This window comes from Balaenoptera borealis, assembly GCF_965194805.1.
Source record: "Balaenoptera borealis genome assembly, chromosome: 13".
NCBI lineage: Eukaryota > Metazoa > Chordata > Mammalia > Artiodactyla > Balaenopteridae > Balaenoptera > Balaenoptera borealis.
In genome coordinates, this window is record NC_138870.1 from 45,210,024 (window position 1) to 45,236,340 (window position 26,317).

A 26,317-nucleotide genomic window follows, 5' to 3' on the forward strand; every position below is an offset into this window, starting at 1 on the left:
TCCTTTACCTAGGTGAGAAGAAATTTGCCTGCCCTGAGTGTCCCAAGCGCTTCATGAGGAGTGACCACCTGTCAAAACATATTAAGACCCACCAGAATAAGAAGGGAGGCCCAGGTGTAGCCCTAAGTGTGGGCACTTTGCCCCTGGACAGTGGGGCAGGTTCAGAAGGCAGCGGCACTGCCACCCCTTCGGCCCTCATTACCACCAACATGGTAGCCATGGAGGCCATCTGTCCAGAGGGTATTGCCCGTCTTGCCAACAGTGGCATCAACGTCATGCAGGTGGCAGATCTGCAGTCCATTAATATCAGTGGCAATGGCTTCTGAGATCAGGCACCCGGGGCCAGAGACATATGGGCCATACCCATCAACCCTGGGATGCAAGGTAGCATGGGTCCAAGAGACATGTGGGAGAGAGAGCCATGAGGCATTAAAAATGCATGGTGGTGGGAAGAATTGGGGGAGGGATACAAGAGAAGAGATGGGGTCCTGGCATCCACCTGTATCATCAGTACCTCCTTGAAGTGCGAAACATTAGTGAAAATTCTGTTGGTGCCACCCTTTGATGAGCATTTGTTTGACCCCAAACAGTTTCTTAACACTTCTTACCCCAGCCTCCACTTCCTGCATTTCCCTTCTCAGCTCCCCCATGATGGATCCCCCCCCTTTCCTAAAGCCATCATGCCTTGATAAATATATATGATCATTGAAATACTTTTTAACAAAAAACAGATTCTATATTATATATATATATATATATATATATAAAAGATATATAGAGATGCATTTGCAGGGGTTGGCTGGGAGGAGGAAGGAGACCATTCTGTGACCAAAATAACTTGGTCATTTTTTTTTATATTGCCTTATTTCCTTATGGCTGAGCCTTGTTGTGACACATCAAGATTTTCTATAGATGTTGTCTTGGCTTCCCACCAGATTAAGCATTTATATGCTCTGCTTTTAGTTTATATATACATACATAATGTTTTCCTTTCTTAATTTTGTCTTTTAATTTGGGATCAGCTTCTTGCACTCCTTCCTTGACTCAACCATTTCTGTCTCCCCTTCTCTCACCTGATCACTTCATGATTTGTTTTTGGTAGTGGTCCCTGGATGAGGCACTTCTGTCATTCTTTTAAAGTCCTTAGTCCCAGCAGCAGAATAGAGAAGCCTTGAAGCTCAGGCGAATGCTTGAGGTAGCTGTGAAGAGAGTGTTCAAAATACTACTGACGCAGGCACCCTCTTGGCGCTGGAGAGTCAAAGGCACCTCTCTCTTCATTAGCTGCTCTAAGCATCAAGAATCAGAAGTCCTTCTATGGAATTGTACAAGAGACCCTTTGAAGTTTATAATCTGGGATCAGTTTATATAAACTGTGAAAAGATGGTCAAATAATAGGTAGGGGCTTTCAATAGGAAAATGATGTGCTCAGAAGCGGAAGTGACTCAAGTAGTCCAGTTCAGGAGTTAGTGGATTATTTGGACCTTTGTACAACTGTCTTCCAAGGTAGCTCTCAGCTTTGATGTGTGGGCTTCTGAGTTCACATTCTGAAAGGAAATACACTTCCTCTTTTGAACATCCCCAGTAGTTTCTTTCCCATTATGTTATTAAGGAGCATCAGCCAATGAACCTGTTCTGGGTTTCCATTCTGCAAAACTCCAGAGCATGGACCAGTGGCAAGGCAGTGGTTCTTTGATCTTTTCCCTTAACTCTTCCTTGGGTGGTTCCTAAGGGGAAAGGAAGCACACACGATCACGGGAATGATAGCCCAGAACAAAAAGAAATCTTGTCTTACCACTGTGGTTTATAGGAGAGATCAGGAAAAACCATCCTGCTTTCTCCGTGGCCTGATTGCTGAAGAGACTGATCCAAAAATTATAGCGGCAGGGAACTCTTAGTGCATTTGGCACTGAGATTTAAATGCAACCAGAGTTGTCCTCAAGGCCCAGCCATTAAAACATTGTCTCTCTCGACCTTCTGGTATCTTGTCAGAGAGCTTTTCACTGTGAGGAAGTGTGGAAATGGCTGTGTGTATGTGTGTAATCTGTTAGGTTGGGGATAGGTTTTCTGTTAGCCAATACTATAAGAGACCTGCAATAAAAAATTACCCTAATCTGATAGAAAGTGAAGTGTTTGTGTATGACTGTGTGTGAATGTGTGTTTGTGCCTGTATATATCTACATGCAGATGAGAAATTAATATTTGAAATTGTTGGAAAATAAATCAAATTCAGATCAAATGCCTTTCAAAGGCCCATTACCTAGAAATCTATCTTAAAACCTGGGTATGTTCCTGAGGTCATTTCTTTGCTTTTGCTAAATTAGTTACAATTATGAATGGGGGATATTCTACTGCACTTTTAAAAGAAGAAACTATTTTTGTGTTTGAAAGTGAAACCAACATCCAGATCTATAGCAGAGTCCTAGTTCCTTTCATGAATCTATTTACCTTGACTACAAATAGATGATGCTATAATTCTACTATATATTTTATATAAAATCTATCCAAATTAGGGTTTGGGTAAGTTTGTGTTGTTGTTTAACCTGAAATACAATAACTTAATCTAAACAAAAGTTTACTCCATTTCGTCCTTTCTCTGCAGACTTAATACTGTTTTAACACAGGAAGTATTGCAAGGAACTTCTCCCCAGATCAAATTCTATTAATACTGAAGTAAAAGTTATCCATGCCCAGCCACTTATCGCACCCTTTGTCCCCTCTGAAAGGCAGAACTCAGAACCTGTTATTTTATGTCTGTAATCATGTTCATAGGCATCTTCTGGAGGAAAGGGGCAGGATAACTCACTGAAGTGTGAGTATTCGCTAGAGATTTCAAGGAATGGAATCTTCCCCAGTATGAAGTTATTAGATATAAACTAGCTTAATGATGCTGAAGCCTACAAGCTTTTAGAAGGTTATTTGATGTTTTTCTCTGGAATGGAATGCTGGTTTACCCTCAACTCCATTCATTAGCATGAGTGAATTTATATCCAGTTCTTTCCACTTGCCCTATTTTCTTCTTACCAAGGAAGCTCCAGATCCAGTATCTTGTTTGGCCCTAAAACTGAAGCAGCTTCTGCTTTTGTCTCCCAGCAACAGTAAGTCACTCAGTCTTTTCCACAGGAAGTTAGGAGCCCACATTCCTTGAGTCAGGAGTTTATTGATGAAACTCCCTTTCCCTGAACTTTTTGCCAGAAGAAATTAATGTAACTGACAGGCTATTGATTCTAAATTTTTTTCAAGAGTTGCTTTTTTATTTAACTTCTTAATGACCAAACCTTGTGGGGTGGGGGTGCCCAGAGGAGTGGTAATATTATTCCCTTGTCCGTTCAGGTTGCCCAGTCACATTTATCTGCTTATCATTTGACTGTCTGACTTTTTACCCAGAGCAGTAACAACCCACACCATCTTCCTTCAGGGACTTCCCAGCTGGCACTCTGTTTGTGGGTGCTATGCAGAATGCAATTTAACAGACATTTCTCAGAGTTCAGGATAGATAGAACTCTTGATCCCAGAAAGTATAGACTGAAGTGTGGTGTAAAGATTATGATTGGGGGAGGGTTAGAGACAAAGGCTGTAAATTACTATGGCTGATTGATTTTATTTCTACTATATACATATATATATTTTTTGCTTTTGTATATCCTATATAGGAAACTAAGCATTGTATTTTTTTAACAAATCTGAGAAAGCACTATGAACTGCAGATGTTTGACTTCAGAATATATTTTGTATTGTTAATATCTTCACATTGTGTGAATACTGGAAGCTGCAGATCTTTGCTAGGACGCAATAAATTTATATACCTTTTGAGGGGTTCTTCTGAGGGTATTAATCAGGCCCCTCTTGTGCTTTGGGGGAGCCCTGGTGCTAGTTACTTAAAGTTTTCATTCAATTGTAAGTACCCTGATGCCTTTTGGACCTTGGGATCAGATCAAAGGAGTTCTGATCCAGGTACCAAGGAAATGAGGATAGTCTAGCTGCCTCAAGTGAGGGGCCCTTTGCATAACTCTCCTTTCCCCTATTCAAAGCTGAGTAGCCTCTTGGAGTTGGGAGGAGAAATGTGAAATCTCAGAGTTTCATCTCCCTTAGAAGAGAGCCAGTAACTTATGTGCAAGGATGAAAGGTGGCAGCAGTAGCTTTGGGGAAAGGGAGGAGGATATGGCACTTCTCCAGTCCCGGAAAACATTGCTTTTGAAAACTGCTGATAAAGTATGGGTAGGTTATTACTTTTGTTTAGGAGCCTGTGTGCTCTCTGGTGCCTCTCTTGGCTCTACTCCTGGGGTACAGACCTCATCTAGGAGGATGAGCAGACCAGCTTTGAGGTTGACCTGTTTCTTTTCTTTGTCTGCCTTCCCTAAACACCAGCCCCCAGGAGGACAGTAAGCAGCCTTAAGCTTAAATTCCTACTCCCTCTTCCAGATTTAGCTCACTTGCCTTAGATTGGAGTCTGGGAAAGGGAAAAAAATGGGAGTCCCTGGCTTTATTCCCCTCCTAGCTCTTCTCTAATTTGACTTCCCCGAACCCAAAAAGATTTCCTCCCCAATGTTCATTTGAGGGAAAAGAGTATTTTGTCCCATTTTCTCCTTTCCTCATTATCAAACAAGCCCAGCCTTCCATGTCCCTGCTGAGCAAGAAGAGGCATGGTGATTGTCCCTCAGCTCCCTTCAGTATCTGGAAAAAAGCATAACATAAGGGGCTGAGGCTGCCTGTGGTGAGGACCTTGTTGATACCTCTCCTGGGGTGTGTGTTTTCCTCTTTCTCACCTTCAGGAATTACACTGTGCCTTCTCCACAGAGGAATGGAATTCTCTACCCAGGCCCCCACTTTCCCAGCAGCTGCTCTTGAACAGTGTGCACAAGGGCAAGTCTTCATATTTCTGATCACCCCTTTCTCCCAGTGGCATCCCATAGCTTTCACCTAGAGTCTAGGGCACAAAGATTTTGGGAAAACATGCGGAGGTTGACCTGAGGAGACCACGTCTACACACACCAATGGCAGCTGCTCCAGGGCCTGCTTCCTCTTCCGGAGTCTCCTCCTCTGGGAGGGAGGGGCAGTGCTCCAGTCTCTGGTGCCTAAAACAAGTTTATTTCTCTCTCTCTCTTAACACTGGCAATAACCAGTCTCCATACCACTGTTGCCTTTTTTAAATCTCTTAATAACCTCATGCTGTGTTTGTTGTTGGTTCCAATCCGATTATCACCGGGGCTGTGTGGGGAAATAACTTTTAAATGCTCTCTCATCTTTCTTGCTCTTTTTTCCCCTTGATCTTGTGTATGTATGATGCTAATCTCTTGTCTTAGTTTCTTCCTGCTCTTTTGTATCTTCCTTTCTTGTCTCTCCCCCTACCTTTTGTCTCTGGGTGTTTTGGGGCTTTTTTTTTTTTTTTTTTTTGCCTTTTTGTACAAAGATTAGTTCAATGTAGTCTGTAGCTCCTTTGTAAACCAATTAAAAAAAGTTTTTTTAATAAAAAGCCATGTCTCTGGTGTGTTGAGAGGGTTGGGAATGGGGAGAATATGGTTATAACTTCATATACTAAACCCAACAGAGGTTTCCAGCTACACTGTTGTTACATACATGTTAATCAGTGCAGTTGTCCTACACTTAACTCCTGGGTAAAGAGTTTCATGACCAAATCAGTGTGCCACGACTACATAGAAATGTGGAGGACCCAGAGGAACAGGGGCAGGCCCAACTTTTTTTTAATTCAGCTTTTTATTTGAAATACTTTTAAATTCAAAGGAAAGTTGCAAAGATGGTACAGAGGGTTTCTATATGCCCCTTCCCTAGTTTTCTCCATTGTTAACATTGTCATGGTTCATTGTCAAAATTAAGAAACTGACACTGGTACATTACTTTAGCTAAATCCCAGGCTTTATGGACTTCATCCATTGTTGGCCTTTTTCTGTTCCAGGGTCTATTGCAGGATACCGTGTTGCATTTAGTTGATATGTCTCCCTAGTCTTCTCTGTGACAGTTTCTTAGTCTTTTCTTGTTCTTCATGGCCTTGACAGTCTTTGGGAGTACTGGCCGTGTCCTGTAGAATATCCCCCAGTCTGAATTTGTCTGATTTTTTTCTCATTATTAGACTGAGCTTACAGGTTTTAAAAAAAAAAAATACCCACACAGGTGAAATGCCCTTCTCATCACATCCTATCAAGGAGTATGTGATAACCACATGACATTACTGATGATAAAACCTTCAGCACCTGGTTAAGGTAGTGTTTGCTTGCTTTCTCCACTGTTTCTCTTTCCCTATTTGGAAGTAAGTCTAGGCCACTCTTAATGGGGTTGGTGGGAATTAAGCTTCTGTGAGGAAACTGTTTCTTCTCCATTAATTTAAACTAGCATGTACTCACGTATATTTTATAGGTGCGTTGTTACAATCCAATTATACACTATTTTGATGGAATTGTCCCAGCTTTGGACATTGGGAGTGCTTTCAAGTTGACTTCTGTGTCCCCTTGATATGTCTACATCCGTTTATTTTTTTGAGCACTTTCTTACTTTCTGATACACAAGATGCTTCAGGCTCATGTTGTATTTTCCCTGCCCCAGCCCTAGATCAGCCATTTCTCCAAGGAGCCTTTGTTCTTTTTATTGGAGAATGGTATTTAGAAACCAAGATCTAGCTCCAACACATTTTACGTTCAGTTAATACCAACCTGTGTCTAAAATGATCGAATCTGGATTATGGCCCCTTGAAACTGAAATTGAAGTTATTTTGACAGCCTTTCCCATTTCCCATCAGCCTATACCTTTACTTCCCTTCCTACCTATCTAAGAATCCTTGGTTGCTTGTTTATATATAGCTACCAGCATTCTTGATTATTTTTGGTCATTTGATTCCCTATGTCAGTTTTGTCAATCACTCAGCCAGCCAATTGATTTCCTTATGTAGCCATTAGCAATATAACATTTTAATATTTGACTTTATTGGAGGTTTTTTTTGGGGGGGAGTGTTTATTTTTTGGCTTTGGAGCCTTAAGTGGGCCTTTAATAGTTGTGCCAGCTATTCAGTCAGTAAACATTTATTGAGCCCTTACTATGTGCTAGGTTGAGGATAAAAAATGAAATAAGACAAGTCCTGCTATCAAGTACTTCATAGTCTGGTGAGTGAGACATACCATTAATTGCAAATTTCCCAATCCTGACCCCAGTTTTCAGCAGGTGATTTGCTTCCTATTTCATGAAACAGAAGCATCAATTTCCTCAGACCTCCCTCTCTTCTCTCTAACAAACATCTAGGTACTCACCAGTGCCAGTTTACCCCCTTCTCTCTTCTGAGAGAAATATTTTTCCTTTGCAAGGCCAACCCTGCCACTTGGGCTCCCAACCTTGTTTTCTTTAACTTCTTTCTGTTCTTTGTTTTGATAGTATTTTCTCCTTTTATCTTCAGTCTCTCCTGGGTCCCCTTTTATCAGCCTATAAACATGTTAAAATCTGCCTCCCTGCTCCCCACCCCCCATTTTGAAAAACCTGTGCTTCCTCTTCAAGCTGCTGATCTGATTCTTAACATTTCCAAAGTTAGTGAAAGTAGTTTACATTTAATTTTTCTCTTTTATTCACCTCTCAGTCCACTTTGTTAAGCACCTATCGTTTACCAAATTTTTTCTTATCAATACCAGCGCCCTGGTTGCCTGCTCGGGTGGTCTTTCAGTCCTTAGCCTCTTAGACCTCTTTGCAACAGTGTGTGCCTTAGTGCTTTCTTCCCACTGAGTGTGAAACTGAGGCACTTCTGGCTTTCCTTCAACCTTTCTATTTGTTTTAGTCTCCTTCATAGCCACTTCTTCCTCTGTCCCTGAAATACTGCTGTTCCCCATCCTGGATCCTTTCCTTACTCTTCACCCCTAAACAAGTTGCATCCATTCTTTATCTATTACATACATTTTGATGACTCCCAAATCAAAATGCCTCACTTTTTTCTCATCCTGGCAGCCTCCTTAGTGGACATTTTAATCTGGATGTCCCACAGATAACTCAAACTCAACATGTAAGAAAGGAAAATAATCCTTTGTGTTCCTCAGCTCACTTAACAGTATTACTACTCCTTGATCACTTATGCTTGAAACCTCAGAATTATCTCTTTTTTAAAATATTTATTTATTTGGCTGCATCGGGTCTTAGTTGCGGCACACGGGATCTTTCATTGCAGCACTCGCGGGCTTCTTTCTAGTTGTGGTGCAAGGGTTCCAGAGCTTGTGTGCTGAGTAGTTGCAGCGTCCAGTCTTAGTTGCCCCGCAGCATGTGGGATCTTAGTTCCCCCCACCAGGGATCGAACCTGTGTCCCTTGCATTGGGAGGTGGATTCTTAACCACTGAACCACGAGGGAATGGGAATTCCCCTCAGAATCATCTTTTAATTCTGCCTTTCATCTACCAACATTCATTTGATTACCAATCCTGTCAATTACCAGTACTGTGTATCTCGGTACTTCCCTGGTGGCGCAGTGGTTAAGAATCCGCCTGCCAATGCAGGGGACACAGGTTCGAGCCCTGGTCTGGGAAGATCCCACATGCCGCGGGGCAACTAAGCCCGAGCACCACAACTGCTGAAGCCCGCGTGCCACAACTACTGAAGCCCACGTGCCTAGAGCCCGTACTCTGCAACAAGAGAAGCCACCGCAGTGAGAAGCCCGAGCACTGCTACAAAAAGTAGCCCTCGTTCGCTGCAACTAGAGAAAAGCCCACACGCAGCAACGAAGACCCCACGCAGCCAAAAATAAATAAATTTAAAAAAAATACAGTGTATCTCAATTTTTTCCCTCTTTTATTTATCTATTTTTTGGGGGGTGGGGGTTGTGGATTTTTTTTTTGGTCTCGCCGAGCGGCTTGCAGGATCTTAGTTTCTTGACCAGGGATCGAACCTGGGGCCCCCTGCAGTGGAAGCGTGGAGTCCTAACCACTGGGCCTCCAGGGAATTCCCTCCCTCTTTTTTTTTTATTTCCATTGTCCTAGTACTCACCCTGGCTACTGCTTAGGTCTTGTAACTGATCTCCCTTCTTCTAGTCTCCCTGAGCCTCAGTCATCCATCTTCCACTTTGCCACCAGGCCCCTGCGTAAAATCCTTTGCTTTCAGGAAGAGTCTACACTTTCCAGTCTGGTCCCAGTCTATCTCTAGTCACGATTTTCTGCTTCATATCTCATACCCCTTTTTCCTGCTCAATCTCCCCCGCCCCCAACACACCACTATACACACTTTATGTTCATACCTTTATTCTTGCTGCCTGTATTTTTGCTGTTCCCTTGGCCTGTAATAATCAGCCTCCTTTTATTTGTTTTCAGTGTGTTTACATTGAGACAATTTAAATATCACTTTTGCTGTGAAAACTCTGGGCACCTTTCTTCCCTTGTCTTCTATGCCCTGAACAGAATTAGCTTGTTTGATCTTTCTGCTTGTATAGCTCCTTGTTCATACCCCTAGCTTGACACATTTTTCTGGTTGCTTATTGATATATTTTCCTGCCTTTCTAGACTATGAGTTCCTGGAGGGCAGGAATCACATGTATCTTTGTAGGTCCAGCACTTAATAGAATACCTTTTTAAGACTAGGACCTAATATTTTATAAATTGAATAAACAACTCACTTTAGCCTTGTCGTCAGTGGGGTCAAAGGTAAATTATTGGGCCACTGCAGACTTTAATCAGGGGATCCTAATGAAGAGCTTTGTGTATGTGGAATGCAGGAAGCCTTTCTTCTATGCTGAAGTTCTCTCTCAGGACCTTCCTAATCCCCCAGCTCTCAAATCCTTACTCCTTCTCTCACCACCTCAACTCTAAACTCTGACTGCCAGTTCCTGTAAACCTGACTGGAACGTTTCTGTCTTGAGTGTAGTTATCCAAGGCTTTGGGTGAGGAGACACTGCCTTCCTGCCTGATCCTTACCTTGCTCTCCTCTGGAGGAGAGTCTCCTGAGACACTCCTGACACAAGAAACTATTTTACCTTCAACTCCTCCCCTCAGTCCCAGACTTACTGATCTGGGAGCTGGTGAAGGAAGATAGTTGTAACTAAGTACAACATTCCAACTCACTGGACTCCCAAAAGGACCCAGGAGGGGATGGGCAGCTATCTACCAGCCTCTAAGCCCTGGTCATTCCTCTAGCTGCTACTTCACACCACTGGAGCTTTTACCCTCTCATGCAGCCTCCCTGGGAGAAAGGCTCCAGAATCAAAGAGTACTCAGGCCCTCAGGCCTGATCTAAGCCAGACCATCCCCAGAAAGGGTTTCCAGGCAGCCACCAGGGGAACAGAAAGTTAGGAAAACAGGGAACCAGTCTCCTCTGGCTCTAATTCTCATGGGAGGCAGCTGCTCTGTAGTTTCCCTTATTCTGAGCAGTAATCTGGTGGAGTTGGACACCTCCTGTCTCTCGACTGCAGCACAAGCTATAGACCTCTCTCCTTCCATCTCCATGCTGACATTCCCTCTACACACCCTGTGCCCTCTCTTCACATTTTACAGTTCGTGCAGCTTAATAGATATTGGAGATGTACTATGGATATTAGTCATCAGAGGACGCCCTTTCTGCCCCCTCACTATGTCCCCGAGTTTCTCCTATATCTGCTGACCTCTGGTGGTGATAGTTTGAACTGTATCTTTTTCTAGTTAGTGGCCTGCTCACAGGTATTGATGCACATTTTCTCAATCCATATTCAAATATTCAAATACTGTGTTAAATGGAAATACTTTTTTATTGCCGAATTTTGTATTTTCTTTCCGGCATCATGGCATAAGTGCAAAGAACAGGGCCTGGGCTTTAGAGTCAGACTTAACAAGGTCCAAATCCTAGCTGTGCTATTTCCTAGCAGAGTGACTTGGGCAAGTTACCTAAATTCAGCTTTCTTCCCTATAAAGTGAAAATAATAATAAACAGCTCAATGGGAGAATTAGATGAGATGACTGTAAAATTCATAGCCCTAGCTGTGCCCTAGCACGTAGGTGGTTAATAAAAGTTTGTTACCATTCAATAATGGTGATGTGTTTAGTGTGTGACTCAACGTGATTTTTTAAAAAATTTTGATGACATAAAATTTACCATCATACCTATTTTCAATGTGATTTTTAAAAAACTCTGAGTAATTTTATACAACTGCTTTTATGACTCTTGAGTTTGGAAAATGAGGTCAACTCTAGTATAGGCTGTGAAGCCTCTCTGTGCCCAGGGAACTGCAGATCTGAGCCCGGAAAATAAGGGCTAGAAAGGCTCTTGGGCACAGCTGAATGGCTCTGAGCACTTGACCTCTCTTTGGTTTCCAGCCTGGGAAGGGCTGACAGGATCCAGCATTTTGTCCTAGGGTCAGCAAAGGGCAGAGGTTTGAAATTAGGCATTGCTGGGTTCTCAGCGGGACCACTAAGGCCCCCTCCTCTCACTTTACAGAGAAAAGAGGAGGTGGCTGAAGAGAGGAAGACACGAGATTGGTTCTCTGCTCCTCCCTCTCTCTCCCTGCTTCTCCCCACACCCATCCTCTCCCCCTCAGCAGCCGTCTCCCCCACAGAGACTGGGAAGAGGGAGGGGGCGGAGTTGGGGACTGAAGGATCAGAAGCCCCACGGTGCCCTGCATCTGAAGGAAGCTCTGGCCGGGGGCAGCTGTGTTGGCTCACGCTCCCCCCCTTCCACTACATGATGCTGGGGGTTCTGGGGCTTTGGGCGCTGCTTCCCACAGCTGTGCAAGGTAAGTGTCTACAGGGAGGAGCAGGGTCCTTCCACCCACCCATTAAGGGAGGGGGCACTTGAAGCAGCAGCCACCCCTTTGGAAGAGTGGTGATGGGGTGGGCAAGTGAAGGTGATGGGTACAGCTATGGGTCCCCTTGGTGGGGGTCAGGTTCCAGGCCTCTGCTGACCCTGTTTCCTCCTGTGGCTTTACCAGGCTGGCCCTGGGATATAAAACATGTTTTGTCTCTCTTTGGCTGCTGTTTTTGCCCCTGCATTCACTGTCATCTTGAACCCTCCCCTCTCCTTACCCTGGGCCACAGCACCCCCAGGCAGGCGGACCTGTGTGTTCTTTGAGGCCCCTGGAGTGCGGGGAAGCACCAAGAATCTGGGGAAGCTGCTAGATGCAGGACCGGGGCCCCCCAGGGTTATCCGCTGCCTCTACAGCCGCTGCTGCTTTGGGATCTGGAACCTGACCCAAGACCAGGCACAGGTGGAGATGCAAGGTGAATGGCACAGCACATGGCAGGCGATAGCCAGTAGGGGAGAGAGGCACATCCTGGGTGGGGGGTGGCAGCTGAGAAGAGGAGTAGAAAGGGAATGTGTGGAGGGAAAGAAAAGCCCATAAGAGATGGAAGGGACGCCTCTGATAGAGAAGGGACCCCCTCCGTGTTCCCAGACCCCGTTACGCTCACTCGTACACTCTTTCTCTCTCTCTCTCTCTCTCTCTCTCGCCCCCTTTCTATCCTCTTCTCCCAATCCCATCCCATCAGGATGCCGAGACAGTGATGAGCCAGGCTGTGAGTCCCCCCACTGTGACCCGAGCCCCCGAGCCCATCCTAGTCCCAGCTTTACTCTCTTCACCTGCTCCTGTGGCACTGACTTCTGCAATGCCAATTACAGCCATCTGCCTCGTCTGGGGAGCCCTGGGACACCTGGTTCCCAGGGCCTCAAGGCCATCCCAGGTAGCCACCCAGGATGCCGGAGCCAGGTGGGGGCTGGAGCCCAGGTTAGAATGAGAGGTAGAACCAGGGCCAATTCTCACCCTACCCCCCGTCCCAAGCTTCCCTCCTCCTGGCCTTGAGAAGTTGGTTGCCCTGGTGACTGGGAGATAAGGGGGCTTGTGACCAGGGTGGAGGCGGGTGGAGAAGCAACTTCTCTGCGGAGCGGGAGAGGAGCAGAGAGCACGATTTGGGGCAGGGCTCATCCAGCCTGCATTCCTGCTTTAACGTGCAGGCGAGTCCATCTGGATGGCACTGGTGCTGCTGGGACTGTTCCTCCTCCTGCTGTTGCTGAGCAACATCATCTTGGGTACTAATCTGCCCCACCCCTCCCTTGTGACCCCAACACACTGTCCCAGCGCTCTGACCCCTCTCCAGGCTCCCCTGACCCCCATCACTTCCCACAAAGCCCCCTTCCCAGTCTCCATACCCGTGCACCCCGGCCCTAAGGCTCTTCCTCTGCCTCAGCCCTGCTACAGCGGAAAGGCTGCCGGGCGCATGGTGGGCCAGAGCCAGGGCCGGGGCTGGAGCCGGAACCACACTCAGGCAGGGACTGGAGTGCCGAGCTGCCCGAGCTGCCCGAGCTGTGCTTCTCCCAGGTGCCCGGGGAGGGTGGGCGGCGGGCTCCTCTGGGCGCTCTCGGAGGGTGTGCTGGGGAGGAAGCCTGGCTCTGCTCCTAGCTGGGGCCCACACCCAGCACCATGTCCTCACCAGGTAATCCGGGAAGGAGGTCACGCAGTGGTGTGGGCCGGGCAGCTGCAAGGCAAGCTGGTGGCCATCAAGGCCTTCCCCCTGAGGGCTGTGGCCCAGTTCCAAGCTGAGAGAGCATTGTACGGGCTGCCGGGCCTACGGCATGACCACATTGTGCGCTTGATCACCGCCAGCAGGGGCAGCCCTGGTCCCCTGCCCTGTGGGCCCCTGCTGGTACTGGAACTACACCCCAAGGTGAGTGCTGAGGAACGCATATGTGTGTGTTTGCCTGTGTGTGGGAAGACGTCGGCGCGTGGGTGCTGGATGGCAGCGAGGCCCTGTCCACGCTTATTATTTTGCTTTATTCTTATTCTTTAGATTTCCTTTTCTGTAGAACATTAAAAATGATTTGTATTGTTTTTACCTTTTATTATTATAAGCAGTACTTGCTAACATTTTTGACTTACACTGACAAAAAAAGGGAGAAATCAAAGCAATTCATATTCCCAACCTCAAGGAAAACCATTGTTAAAGAATTACCTCCAGGCATTCAACTAATGTTTATGAACTATATGTCACACTTCCTGTGCTAGGAAAAACACACCCAGTCCCTGCCTTTCCAGATTCTACAGAGTAGTAGGGAAGCAGAAATGGATCAAGCAAACACAAAAAGAAGTGTAAAATGTCAAGCGCGTTAAGTGCTGAAAGAAAAGGTACTACAAGAGGGACTTCCCTGGTGGCGTAGTGGGTAAGACTCCGCCCTCCCAATGCAGGGGTCCTGGGTTCGGTCCCTGGCTAGGGAACTAGATCCCATATGCATGCTGCAAATAAGAGTTTTCATACCACAAGTAAGAAGTCCCGTGCCGCAGCTAAGGAGCCCGTGAAATGCAACTAAAGGAGCCCACCTGCCGAGCCCACCTGCCGCAACTAAGACCCGGTGCAACCAAATAAATAAATATTAAAAAAAAAAAGAAAAGGTACTATAAGAGAAGAATAAGGAGGATCATGAGCAAAAAGGATGAAGAGGAATCGGTAGGCAGGGGCCAGACCACACTGGCCTTGTGGGCCTGCTAAGGACTTGGGACTTTATCAGCACCTGTAGTTCCCTCACCTCTGAAATCTTGAATTCTGGAAAGTCCCTTCTTTGACCAATGTACCTCATTGCCCAGCTCAAAAATCATTGCTTTTTTAGTTTTGTTTGTTTGTTTCCCTTTCCTGGCACACTGAAAGTGCTCAATAATGTTTGCAGAATGAGGGACTCTATTGCCCCTTTCCCTCCAATTCCCAGTTGCTCCCTGCCAGCTGCTCTCCTACCCAACGGCTCTCCCCATCCGCACTCTGCTACAGGGTGACACCTCAGGCCAGGTGGTTCCCGAGGGTGCCCCACCTAACCTGCTCTGCCTCTTCTGTTTCTGTCTTTACCCCAAGTCCTGTGAGGCAGTATGAGGTGGCTAAAGGTGAGTGATGCTGGAGTCAGACTGCTGAGGGTCAAGCTCTGCTACTCTCTCACCCAGGGATTTCCAGCAAGCTCCTCATCTGTAAAACAGGAGTGACAGGAGTACCTACCTCCCCGGGTTGTAGTGAGGGCTACAGGAGGCCTGGCACGCAGTAAGTGCTCGGGACACTTGAACTAGAGCTACTGTTTTTCGTGTCAATCCAACTGATGCACGTCCTCACTCGCACTGCCTGCTGCCTTGCCCTGGGTGCGTCGGCGTGTAAGTCTGCTGGGAGATGCAGGGGGATCAATTGATCTCTGCTCCCTGGGGTGGATCAGCCACCTCCAGCTTTGTGTGTCCCTCTCTTCTCTCTGCTTCTCCCCAGGGCTCCCTGTGCCACTACTTGGCCCAGCACACCAGTGACTGGGGAAGTTCCCTGCGGATGGCACTGTCCCTGGCACAGGGCCTGGCGTTTCTCCATGAGGAACGTTGGCAGGATGGTGGGTGAGCTGGGGGCAGGAAGCTGTGGGAGTCAGGAGCCACACCGCTGTTTCTGATTTTCCCTTAGCTTGGAGGGGAAGGATTGGGTCAAAAAGAGAAAGGAAGAAGATCCATGTCCCTTCAACCTGGCTTCTCCCACAGGCCAATATAAACCAGGTATCGCCCACCGGGATCTGAGCAGCCAGAATGTGCTCATTCGGGACGATGGGTCATGCGCCATTGGAGACCTGGGCCTCGCCCTGGTGCTCCCTGGCCTCGCCCAGCCCCCAACCTGGGCTCCTACTCAACCCCGAGGCCCAGCTGCCATCATGGAGGTCAGTACTCTGGATAAGGGTGAGGCCCAGGATGCTGGTGGTGGTGCTGATGAAGATGTGACAACAGTGCAGCAGCACCTATAGCACATGGGATGTTGCTGAGTCTAGTTGGGGGGTTGTTGCATGGACCACTGTGTGGTGAAGATTGCCATGGTGATGACTGTTGGCCCTCCATGCCTTGCTGTCTAGGCGGGCACCCAGAGGTACATGGCACCGGAGCTCTTGGACAAGACTCTGGACCTACAGGACTGGGGCACGGCCCTCCGGCGAGCTGATGTTTACTCTCTGGCTCTGCTCCTGTGGGAGATCATGAGCCGCTGCCCAGATTTGCGTCCCGGTAAGGATGGGTGTAACAGTGGCCTCACTCCCCCCATGCCCCACCTACCCATTCCAGACCCACCTACCTCCTGACCCAGGAGGCTCTTCCCTTCTCCCTCGTGACCGTTCCGCAAGAAGTCACCCCCACGGGCTAGCTGACACCTAGCCCCATGTGCCTTTTCCCAGACAGCAGACCACCACCCTTCCAACTGGCCTATGAGGCAGAACTGGGTAGCACCCCTACCACCTGTGAGCTGTGGACCTTGGCGGTGGAGGAGAGAAGGCGCCCTCACATCCCATCCACCTGGGGCTGCTTTGCCACAGTAAGAGGCCACAGGCTGGTGGGCTGGGGACCTGGAGAGTCCTGGCACGGGCTTCAAGGACTTGTCCACCAGGACCAGCCCACCTACTCCTATCCCCTCTCATCTCCCACCCTCCTGGCTCTTGTTCAGCTGGAGCTGGGCAAACGTGCTCTGAACCTCAGTTCATCCCCTTCCACCGTTAAGTCTCACACAGCCCACTCCTGAGACACACACCTTCTTCTTGCTCAGTCTTGCCTTGTCCGTCCCTCTTCTCTCCATCATCAGTTTGCCCTGTTCCTCAGTTCCTTCCTCCAGGAAGCCCTCCTTGGCTTTGCTTCTGCCCTGAGCTCTGCCCCCAAGATGGCTCCTCTCCTAGTACACTGGAGCCCAACATTTAATCCAATAATTCCTCATTCTGTCCTACACATCTGTGTTTCTGCCATGACCCAATAAAAGCCAGAACTAAGTATGAAGGGTTAAAACAGTGGCCTAATAGTGAAATTTCAGGGTTTCTGAGGAAAATAGTTTCCTAACAGGAAGCCCATTCCTCTGCTACCTGATCTGAAGTTTCCACTGCACAAGTGTCTGTTGGGTTAGATAACAAAGGCCCAGGCATTGTTTGCAGAAGACCCTGATTGCCTGAGAGGAAGGAGAGTAATTTCCCATCAGCACGGTAAGCCATTAATTAACCTGAATTAGCTCCTCAGAGGAAAAGGTGGACTCTTTGGAGAGAACCTGTCTCATAGGGAACAAGATGCAAAGGGCTGGATTTCAGTGAAGGGGAGGAAGAAGGCTCCAGGAAGGATCAGAAGAAGCGTGTTGAGAACGGGGCCATGATAGATACCTTTTAACCCTGGGGCCACTCATGGGGCCACTCAGGATCCTGGGGTAAAGCCTGCCTCCTGGTCATTCTTCCCAGGACCCTGGTGGCCTGAGAGAGCTCCTGGAGGACTGCTGGGATGCAGACCCAGAAGCACGGCTGACAGCTGAGTGTGTACAGCAACGCCTGGCTTCCCTGGCCCGTCCTCAGGAGGCCCACCCCTTCCCACAGGGCTGTCCACATGGCTGCCCACCTCTCTGCCCAGAAGACCGTCTCTCCACTCCTCCGCCCTGCCATTCTCCCTCGTAGGCCTCAGCTGAGTGTCTGCCACTTCAGTGTTCAGCAAGGCCCTTGTTCCAGAAATCCTCAACCTGCCCGTACCAGTTCTCATGTGTAAATATGCAGTTTATGTAGAGTCGGTGTACATGGAAACATAAATACGGTGATCAGATGCCTGTCTGCTCTGCCTCGCCACGGCCTTTCCTACTTGCCAAATGCTTGGATGGATCCTTCCGTGGGTATCCAATCCACTGCTTCTGACCAGTGACTGGGGCGGGGGGTGTGCACAGGAAAGAGATAAAGTCAGCTTTCCTGACTCTACGTCCTGGTCCTGAGGCCTTCCTCCCTTCCAGTGATCCTGCACTCCTTCTGTCTCTCTCCTTTTCCTTCTCTTTCATAAGCCTTTATTTGGTGGGATCTCATACTGGCACTGGGAAAAGGATGAGAAAGATGAAATTGCTGCTCTGAAACTGCTCCAAGACCCACAGCTCATTTTGTTGGCCACCCATACAGTGTCCTGGGGCAGTATCCTCTCCTGAGGCTTGAGTGGGGAGGCCTCACAGAGCACAGGATGCTTGAGATGTGTCTTGAAGACCAGGAGTTTTCCAGGAGTGCTGGAGCAGTAGGGCATTCCTGGCCCAGTAAGCTGTACTGTTACGTGGTGCAGTAAGAAACTGCAAAGAGGACTTCCCTGGTGGCACAGGGGTTAAGAATCCGCCTGCCAATGTGGGGGATAGGGGTTCAATCCCTCGTCCGGGAAGATCCCACATGCCGCAGAGCAACAAAGCCTGTGCGCCACAACTACTGAGCCTGCGAGCCACAACTATTTAGCCCGTGCACCACAACTACTGAAGCCCATGCGCCTAGAGCCCGTGCTCTGCAACAAAGAGAAACCACCACACGTCAACGAAGAGTAGCCCCTGCTCGCCGCAACCAGAGAAAGCCCACGTGCACCAACAAAGACCCAACGCAGCCAAAAAAAAAAAAAAAAAAGATCTTAAGGGAAGTGAGGGAATGCAGGAACAAAGGAAAAGCTGTCAAGAAGCAATAGTTCAGGGATAAAGCAGAGTCCTAATTCCTCCTCAAGGGGTATACATAACAATCTGATAAGTTCTGCAGGCTCCCACCAAGGTGGAGAATGGAATGATGATGGTCACCTTTTCTGACACTCATGACTTCAATCAACTAAAGCTTGGACCCTGTCAACCTTTGCCCCACTTCTATGCTGAATTTTCCTCTGCTCGAGCCCCTTCATGAATATGCATGTACCCTTAGCTTAAAAGTTCCCCAATTTTGCTGTTCAGGGAAACACTGCTTTGGGACAGAGTCCCAGTGTTCTCCTTACTTGCTGCAAGCAATAAATCCTTCCTTCTTCTTCCTTCTTCTTTGGCTTGGTTGTGTCTTTTGGCTTGACACCTACCAAGAGGTGAACCCAGTTTTCAGGTAACAAGAGGTCATTCTCTCAACCACTACACTGTACCAAGTGAACTGTCCTATCTAGGGTCAATGTCTCCTCATGTAAACTTGAACCCCTCTTTTCCTGGTCACTTAGGAACTTTGCTCCTTCAGTTATCCCTTCTTTCTCCAGCAAAAGCATTTTTTCTCTCTACTGGATTATTCACATCAGTTTACAAACATGGTTTAAACTCTCCCATCTTAAAAAGCCCCTCCCAGACTGCCCATCCTCTTTTTTTTTTTCGCCCATTCTCTTATGATTACTGCTCCATTTCTCTGCTTCTTGTTTACCAACACTCCTTGGAAGAATTGCTTTTATTTACTGCCTCCACCTTCTCACGTTTCGTTCTCTCCTCAATTCGTTGCAGGCAAAATTTCATCCCTAGAATGTAATTAAAACCACTCTTAAAAAGTTCACGGGCTTCCCTGGTGGTGCAGTGGCTGAGAATCTGCCTGCTAATGCAGGGGACATGGGTTCGAGCCCTGGTCCGGGAAGATGCCACATGCCATGGGGCAGCTGGGCCCGTGCGCCCCAACTACTGAAGCCTGTGCACCTAGAGCCCGTTCTCCAAAACGAGAGAGGCCACCACAGTGAGAGGCCCGCGCACCACAACGAAGAGTAGCCCCCTCTCACCGCAGCTAGAGAAAGACTGCATGCAGCAACAAAGACCCAATGCAGCCAAAAATAAATAAATTAAAAAAAAAAAAAAGTTCACTATTCTTGGGACTTCCCTGGTGGCGCAGTGGTTAAGAATCCACCTGCCAATGCAGGGGACACGGGTTCGATCCCTGGTCCGGGAAGACCCCACATGCCACGGAGCAACTAAGCCCGCAAGTCACAACTACTGAGCCTGCATGCCGCAGCTACTGAAGCCCACACACCTAGAGCCCGTGCTCCACAACAGGATAAGCCACCGCAGTGAGAAGTCCATGCACCGCAACGAAGAGTAGGCCCCGATCGCGGCAACTAGAGAAAGCCCACGCGCAGCAACGAAGACCCAACGCAGCCAAAATAAATAAATAAATGAATGAATAAATAAATTTATTAAAAAAAAGTTCACTATTCTTGCAAAATCCAATGGCCATTTCTCAGTCTGCATCCTACAAAATTTATCAGCAGCATATGAACATTTGATAGCTTCCTCCTTGAATCTTTTCTTCACACTTTCCTCTGATTTTCCACTTCCTCACTGAAGAAGGGGAAAATCTGTATCCTTTGCTCATTCCTCTTCTCTTGCCAGTTTCTAAATATTGGCAGGCTTGAGGCCACGGGCTGGGCCCTCTTTTCTACTCTGGCTACCCCTGCTCCCTGGCTGAGCTTATCTGGCTCCTTGAATTTTTAAAAATTTTTCTTTGTTAAAAATATTTATTTATTTATTTTTGGCTGCGTTGGGTCTTAGTTGTGGCACACGGGCTCTTTGTTGCGGTGCGAGGGCTTCCCTCTAGTTGTGGCATGTGGGCTCCAGAGTGCTCGGGCTCAGTAGTTGCGGCACACGGGCTCTCTAGTTGTGGCGCACAGGCTCTGTAGTTGTGGCACATGGGCTCCAGAGTGCGTGGGCTCCAGAGCATTCAGGCTCAGTAGTTGTGGCACGCGGGCTTAGTTGCCCCGCAGCATGTGGGTTCTTAGTTCCCCGACCAGGGATTGAACCTGTTCCCCTGCACTGGAAGATGGATTCTTAAACACTGGACCCCAGGGAAGTCCCTATCTGGCTCCTTTATTTGTTTATTTATTTATTTATTTTTATTGGAGTATAATTGCTTTACAACGTTGTGTTAGTTTCTGCTGTACAACGAAGTGAATCAGCTTTATGTATACCTATATCCCCTCCCTCTTGGACCTCCCTCCCACACCCCCCATCCCACCCATCTAGGTCATCACAGAGCACTGAGCTGAGCTTCCTGTGCTTTATAGCATGTTCCCACTAGTTATTTTACGCATGGTAGTGTATATATGTCAATCCTAATCTCCTAATTTGTCCCACCCTCTCCTTTCCCTGCCGTGTCCACATGTCCGTTCTCTATGTCTGCGTCTCTATTCCTGCCCTGCAAATAGGTTCATCTGTACCATTTTTCAAGATTCCACATATATGCATTAATATACGATATTTGTTTTTCTCTTTCGGGCTTACTGGCTCCTTTAGATACCTTGATAACTCTCGATTTTTTTCTCTTCAGACAAGACCTCTCCCTGAGCGCCAGACTGCCAAATCCAACTGCCTTCTTAACACTTCCACTTGGATATCTGATAGCCATCCTAAACTTAACTTTGTCCAAAAGTACTCACATCTGCTCCTCCCCGTCTTATTTCAGTAAATGACACAATTATTTCCCAGTTGCTCAATATTCTTGGGTTCATCCTTGATTTCTCTGTTTCTTTCACCTCTACCTCCAGTCCAAATCTGCTAAGCTCTACCTTAGAAAAAAAATAACTGGTAAATCAACTATACTTCGATTAAAAAAAAAAATACCCAGAGTCTGACCCCTCCTGATCATCTCTACAACTTCCATCCACGCCACCACCATTCCTTCTTTGGAGTACAGTAGTAGCCTCCTAACTGGGATCTCTGCTTCCACTTTAACCATTTCTCCCTATTTTGTTCTTTCACCACACAGTAGCCAGAATAATAATAATAATTACTATTATTATTATTTTACCATTCTAACCATTTTTAAGCATACAGTACAGTGACATTAAGTACATTCACAGTGTTGTGCAACTGTGATCATCGTCCTCCAGAACTTTTTCATCTTTCTAAACTTAAATTCTGTGCCTATTAAACAATAAATCTCCATTCCCCACTGCCTGCAGTCCCTGCTAATTACTTTCTGTCTCTATGAATTTGACTACTCTAGGCACTTCATCTAAGTGGAATCATACAGCATTTGTCTTTTTGTGCCTGGCTTAATTCACTTAGCATAATATCTTCAAGGTTCATCCATAGTGTAGCATGTGTCAGACTCTCCTTCCTTTTTAGGGCTGAATACTATTCCATTGTATGCATATACCACATTTTGTTTATCCATTCATCTGTTGATGGACATTTGGGTTGTTTCCATCTTTGGGCTGTTATGAATAATGCTTCTATGAACATTGGTTTACAGAATGACTTTTTAAAAATGAAAATCAGATCATGTCATTCCTCTGCTCATAACCCTCCAGAGGCTTCCATTCACACTTAGAATAAAATCTAAACTCTTTCCCATGGCTTACAAGGATCTGTAAATACTGGCACCACAGCTCCTCCCCTTATTTCAATCAATTTTTCTACATAGTACACATCACTATCTGACATTTTATTATATATTTATTTATATTCTGCCTCTCCCACCAAGTTATTACCTCCATGAAGGCAAGGATTTTTTCTCTGTGTTTCCACTCTATCCCTAGTGCTTAGAACAGTACCTGGATAGCTTGAGAAATATTTGTTGAATGAATGAATGACAGAAGCATGGTAAATCATTAATGATTTAATGAATCAGAGAAATGAGCTTTACAAGCATTATTTAAATGCTTTTTAAATAATCTGCATTTAGGGAATTCCCTGGCGGTCAAGTGGTTAGGACTCTGCACTTCCACAGCAGGGGTCACGGGTTCGATCCCTGGTCAGGGAACTAAGATCCCACAGGCTGCTTGGCGTGGGAAAAAAAAAAAAAAAAATCTGAGTTTAAATCTGAGGAAGAATTTCCCAACTAGCAGGTAGGTGAAGAGAGGTATGGAGGGTATTGGCAACCTATGAGGGTCCTGAAGGGAGGTTAAAATCATCCTAGTCTAACAGTAAAAGTTCTTAATATTAACAAGAATCATGATAGTAATACATGGTAGCATATAGTAAGTACTTATTATGTGACAGATACACGATTATCTCATCACAACCCTATGAGGTAGGTACCATTGCCACTGTTTTACAAATGAGTGAATTGAGGTTAAATAACTTATTCAAGGTCACACAATAAGTGTCAAAGTCAGGATTTGAATCCAGGTCTCTCTGACTAACTCCAGAACCACCATGCTCTATTCCTCTTTGTCCATTTGTTCATTCATTCATTCATTCATGTAGTTATTTATTTAACAGTGTATTCATTCATACCATCCTATGTACCAGGCACTGTGTGAACTGTTAAGTGTCCTTACTTTCAAGAAGCTTACAGTCTAATGTAGGAAGCTAACATTAAGTAATTACTGATTCATGTATAATTATAAACTGAGATAGGTGTGCTAAAGGAAAGACAAGGTTTTACTAGGGGCTACAACAAAGGAGTTTTACCTGACTAGGGTGTCAAGGAGGCTTCCCTGAAGAAGTGATCCTGGAGCTGAGAGCTGATGAATGAGCAGGATTTAATTAGGCAAAGTGGAGAGAGATGGGGAGAGCATTCCAGGTTGCAGGAGCAGCAAGTGCAAAGGCCCTCCTGCAAATGGAACCAAGATCTTCTGGAGGGATGAAAGAAGCCTAGGGGCTGAAGCGCAGAAAGCCAGGGGTGAGTGGTATGAGAGGAGACCAGCAAGGTAGCAGGGCCAGACCACTGCAGACATTGCAGTAATAAGATTTTGAGTATTTTTTTGTTGGACAAGTTGGAGGAAACAGACACTCATATATTGCTGGTGAGAATGTAAATAAATATAACCTCTATGGAGGGTAATTCATCAATACCTATAAAAAAGTAAAAATATGTAAAATGACATATTTGTCAGGTTATTTGTTGCAGCATTGTTTTTAGTAGCAGAAGATTGAAAATAACACAAATATCGATTGACTGGTTAAATTGATTATGGTACATCATACAAAAGAATCAAATGGGGTTGTGAAAAAGACTGAAGACACACTGTGCTGGCTGGTATGGAAACATCTCCAAGATATATTAAGTGGGGGGAAAAGTTGCAAATTAAACTCTGCATAGTTTGCTGTTTGTATACTTAAAAGAGGGGATATAAATTTATATCAGTATTTGCTTGATTGTAATGAAGAAACTGTGGAAATATGTATAAGAAACCAGTTATGTGGTTGTGTGGGCTATGTGGGTTGGGGGAGGCTGGGTAAAGGAGAACAAGAGTGGGAGGGAGACTTTTCACTTTATACCTCTTGGTCTTTTTTGGTTTTCAAAGCATGTGAACATATTACCTATTCAACAAAAATGAATACATACATGTAAAAATACTTTCCACCGTTGTCTTAAGGATAATGCAAAGCCATTGAAGAATCTTAAGCAGTAGGGTGATGTCACAGTTGGCTTTAGAAAACAAATTCTGAGGTTGGAGGATGAATTAGAAGAGGGTCCGAGTGGATGCTGACCGGACATTTAATGAGACACCACTTCATACCCACTAGCATGGCTATATTAATAAAGACAGACAGCAACAAGTGCTGGTGCAGATGTGGGGTAACTGGAACACTTATACGTTGCTGGTGGGGATATAAAATGGTGTGGCTATTTTGGAAAGTAGTCTGGCAGTTCCTCAAAAAAGTTAAACATACAGTTACCGTATTACCTAGCAATTCCTCTCTTAAGTAAATACCCAACAGAATTGAAAACATATGGTGGTTGCACGCGTCCCCACGCACCCTCACAGTCAGTGGGTGAGCCGGGGCAGCAAGGCAGCCACCTTACAGCTCTGTGGAGGGCCTCGGGCCTCCCTACTGGAGCCGCTGGCAAGGGCCAGCCTTGCAGTGGTGTGTTCTAGGTCAATGGCTTCTAAGATTCCAGCTGGATTCACTGGACTAGGCAAATGGGGCATCCAATGGCAAAAAAATTTCATGAAACATGGCTATCCGCTTGTTATTTATGATGTGTTCCCTGATGCATGCAAAGAATTTCTTGATGCAGGTATACTGGTAGTGTCTTCCCCAGCAGATGTAGCCAAAAAAGCTGACGGAATTATTTCCATGTTGCCCACCAGTATCAATGCAATAGAAGCTTATTCTGGAGCAAATGGAGTTCCAAAAAAAGTGAAGAAAGGCTTACTATTAATAGACTCCAGTACTATTGATCCTACAGTTTCGAAAGAATTGGCCAAAGATGTTGAGAAAATGGGAGCAATTTTCATGGATGCCCCTGTTTCTGGTGGTGTGGGAGCTGCTCAGTCTGGGAACCTAATGTTTCTGGTGGGAGGAGTCACAGATGAATTTGCTGCTGCCCAAGAGTTGCTGGGGTACAAGGGCTCCAATGTGGTGCATCGTGGAGCCCTTGGGACTGGGCAGGCTGTGAGGATCGGCTACAACACGCTGTTGGTATGGTATGATTGGAACTGCTGATGCTATGAATCTGGGAATCAGGTTGGGGCTTGACCCAAAACCATTGGCTAAAATCCTATATGTGAGCTCAGGACAGCTTTGGTCAAGTGATACTTATAATCCCATACCTGGCATGATTGATGGAGTTCCCTTGCCTAATAAGTATCAGGGTGGATTCAGAACAACACTCATGACTAAGGATCTGGGATTAGCACAAGCCTCTGCGGTTAGCACGAAGAGCCCAATCCTTCTCTGGGCAGTCAAGCCCATCAGATCTACAGGATGATGTATGTGAAGGGCTACTCAGAGGAAGCCTGCTCATCTGTGTTCCAGTTTCTATGAGAGGAGGAGACATTCTGAGTTTGCCCTTTGGCGGTGGACTCTGTTGGGAACCAGAGTCTATCCTGGAACCTCCTTATAGCTTGCTCCACAAGTAAATGGGTCTGTCTGCTTTTGATTGTCTTGGTCACAGTAAACCCTGGGATTTTTCACCCATTTTTAACTGCTTATTCTTTTTTTTTAATCTATTTAGCAAACATATAATATCTGAAAATTTTTTTTCTGTTTGCTACTGATGGTCCCTGCTAACTAGCTGACTGACCTTTTTCAAAAATTTGATCCCTGAGCATCTTTAACTAAATAGTTGCATATTTCAATCAGGATATTATTTACTCCAATTTACAAATAAAACCACATTTTTTTTTAACACGATAAAACATATTTTAGGGGAACGAAAAGAAACTGGTGTGAAGAAAGGACTTATAGAAAGGGGAAGTACAGTGAATTACTACCTGTGTCCCTCAGAAAGTTTGTCCTTTTAACCAAGTGGTGGTATTCTTGCATTACTGAGATTACTAATTTATTTTCTAGGAGCTGATAAAGCAAGAGAACGCCTTGCTGCATGTTATATAATTTGGACTCTGTTACATTTATCTTGGTGTGTCCCTCTTGTAACAACTCCCAATACTCAGCAAACTTGTTTTTTATATTTTTGTTTCCTTGTACATTCTTTTTTTAAAAAAATAATTTTATTTATTTATTTATTTTTGGCTGTGTTGATTTTTCATTGCTGCGCGGGCTTTCTCTAGTTGCGGTGAGTGGGAGCTACTCTTCATTGCGGCGCCCGGGCTTCTCATTGCTTTGGCTTCTCTTGTTGCGGAGCTCGGGCTCTAGGCGCACGGGCTTCAGTAGCTGTGGCTTGTGGGCTCAGTAGTTGTGGCTCGCGGGCTCTAGAGCACAGGCTCAGTAGTTGTGGTGCATGGGCTTAGTTGCTCTGCCGCATGTGGGATCTTCCCGGACCAGGGCTCGACACCGTGTCCCCTAGCATT

The 26,317-nt window shown here is 46.1% G+C and overlaps 2 protein-coding genes and 1 pseudogene across 5 annotated transcripts in view; all 3 read left to right on the forward strand.

Annotated features, from left to right (window-relative positions):
- Positions 1–3,810, forward strand: part of SP1 (Sp1 transcription factor) — a 42,734-nt gene extending 38,924 nt beyond the window's left edge. The window contains exon 6 of the mRNA XM_082350572.1: positions 13–3,810. Coding sequence (XP_082206698.1) covers positions 13–326 — 314 coding nt within the window. The 3' untranslated portion in view covers positions 327–3,810. The remainder of the gene's footprint in view (positions 1–12) is intronic.
- Positions 3,811–11,601: 7,791 nt separating this feature from the next.
- Positions 11,602–18,685, forward strand: AMHR2 (anti-Mullerian hormone receptor type 2; the record flags this gene model as incomplete). Of its 3 annotated transcripts, XM_082350574.1 has the most annotated exons (11): positions 11,602–11,668; positions 11,970–12,152; positions 12,420–12,611; positions 12,883–12,957; positions 13,116–13,246; positions 13,362–13,592; positions 15,159–15,273; positions 15,416–15,588; positions 15,778–15,925; positions 16,093–16,229; positions 17,128–18,685. In XM_082350574.1, the coding sequence occupies exons 1-11, from the start codon at positions 11,617–11,619 to the stop codon at positions 17,335–17,337; spliced, it is 1,647 nt and encodes a 548-aa protein (XP_082206700.1). In that variant the 5' UTR covers positions 11,602–11,616. The 3 variants fall into 3 exon arrangements, with proteins under 3 accessions (XP_082206700.1, XP_082206699.1, XP_082206701.1); XM_082350573.1 differs by lacking the exon at positions 11,602–11,668 and having other exon boundaries at positions 11,779–12,152; XM_082350575.1 differs by lacking the exons at positions 11,602–11,668; positions 17,128–18,685 and having other exon boundaries at positions 11,779–12,152; positions 16,097–16,233.
- Positions 18,686–20,353: 1,668 nt separating this feature from the next.
- On the forward strand, positions 20,354–25,349 carry LOC309609359 (3-hydroxyisobutyrate dehydrogenase, mitochondrial pseudogene; annotated as a pseudogene). Its single transcript has one exon. The product of its transcript is annotated as a 3-hydroxyisobutyrate dehydrogenase, mitochondrial pseudogene (transcript).
- Positions 25,350–26,317: the final 968 nt, after the last annotated feature.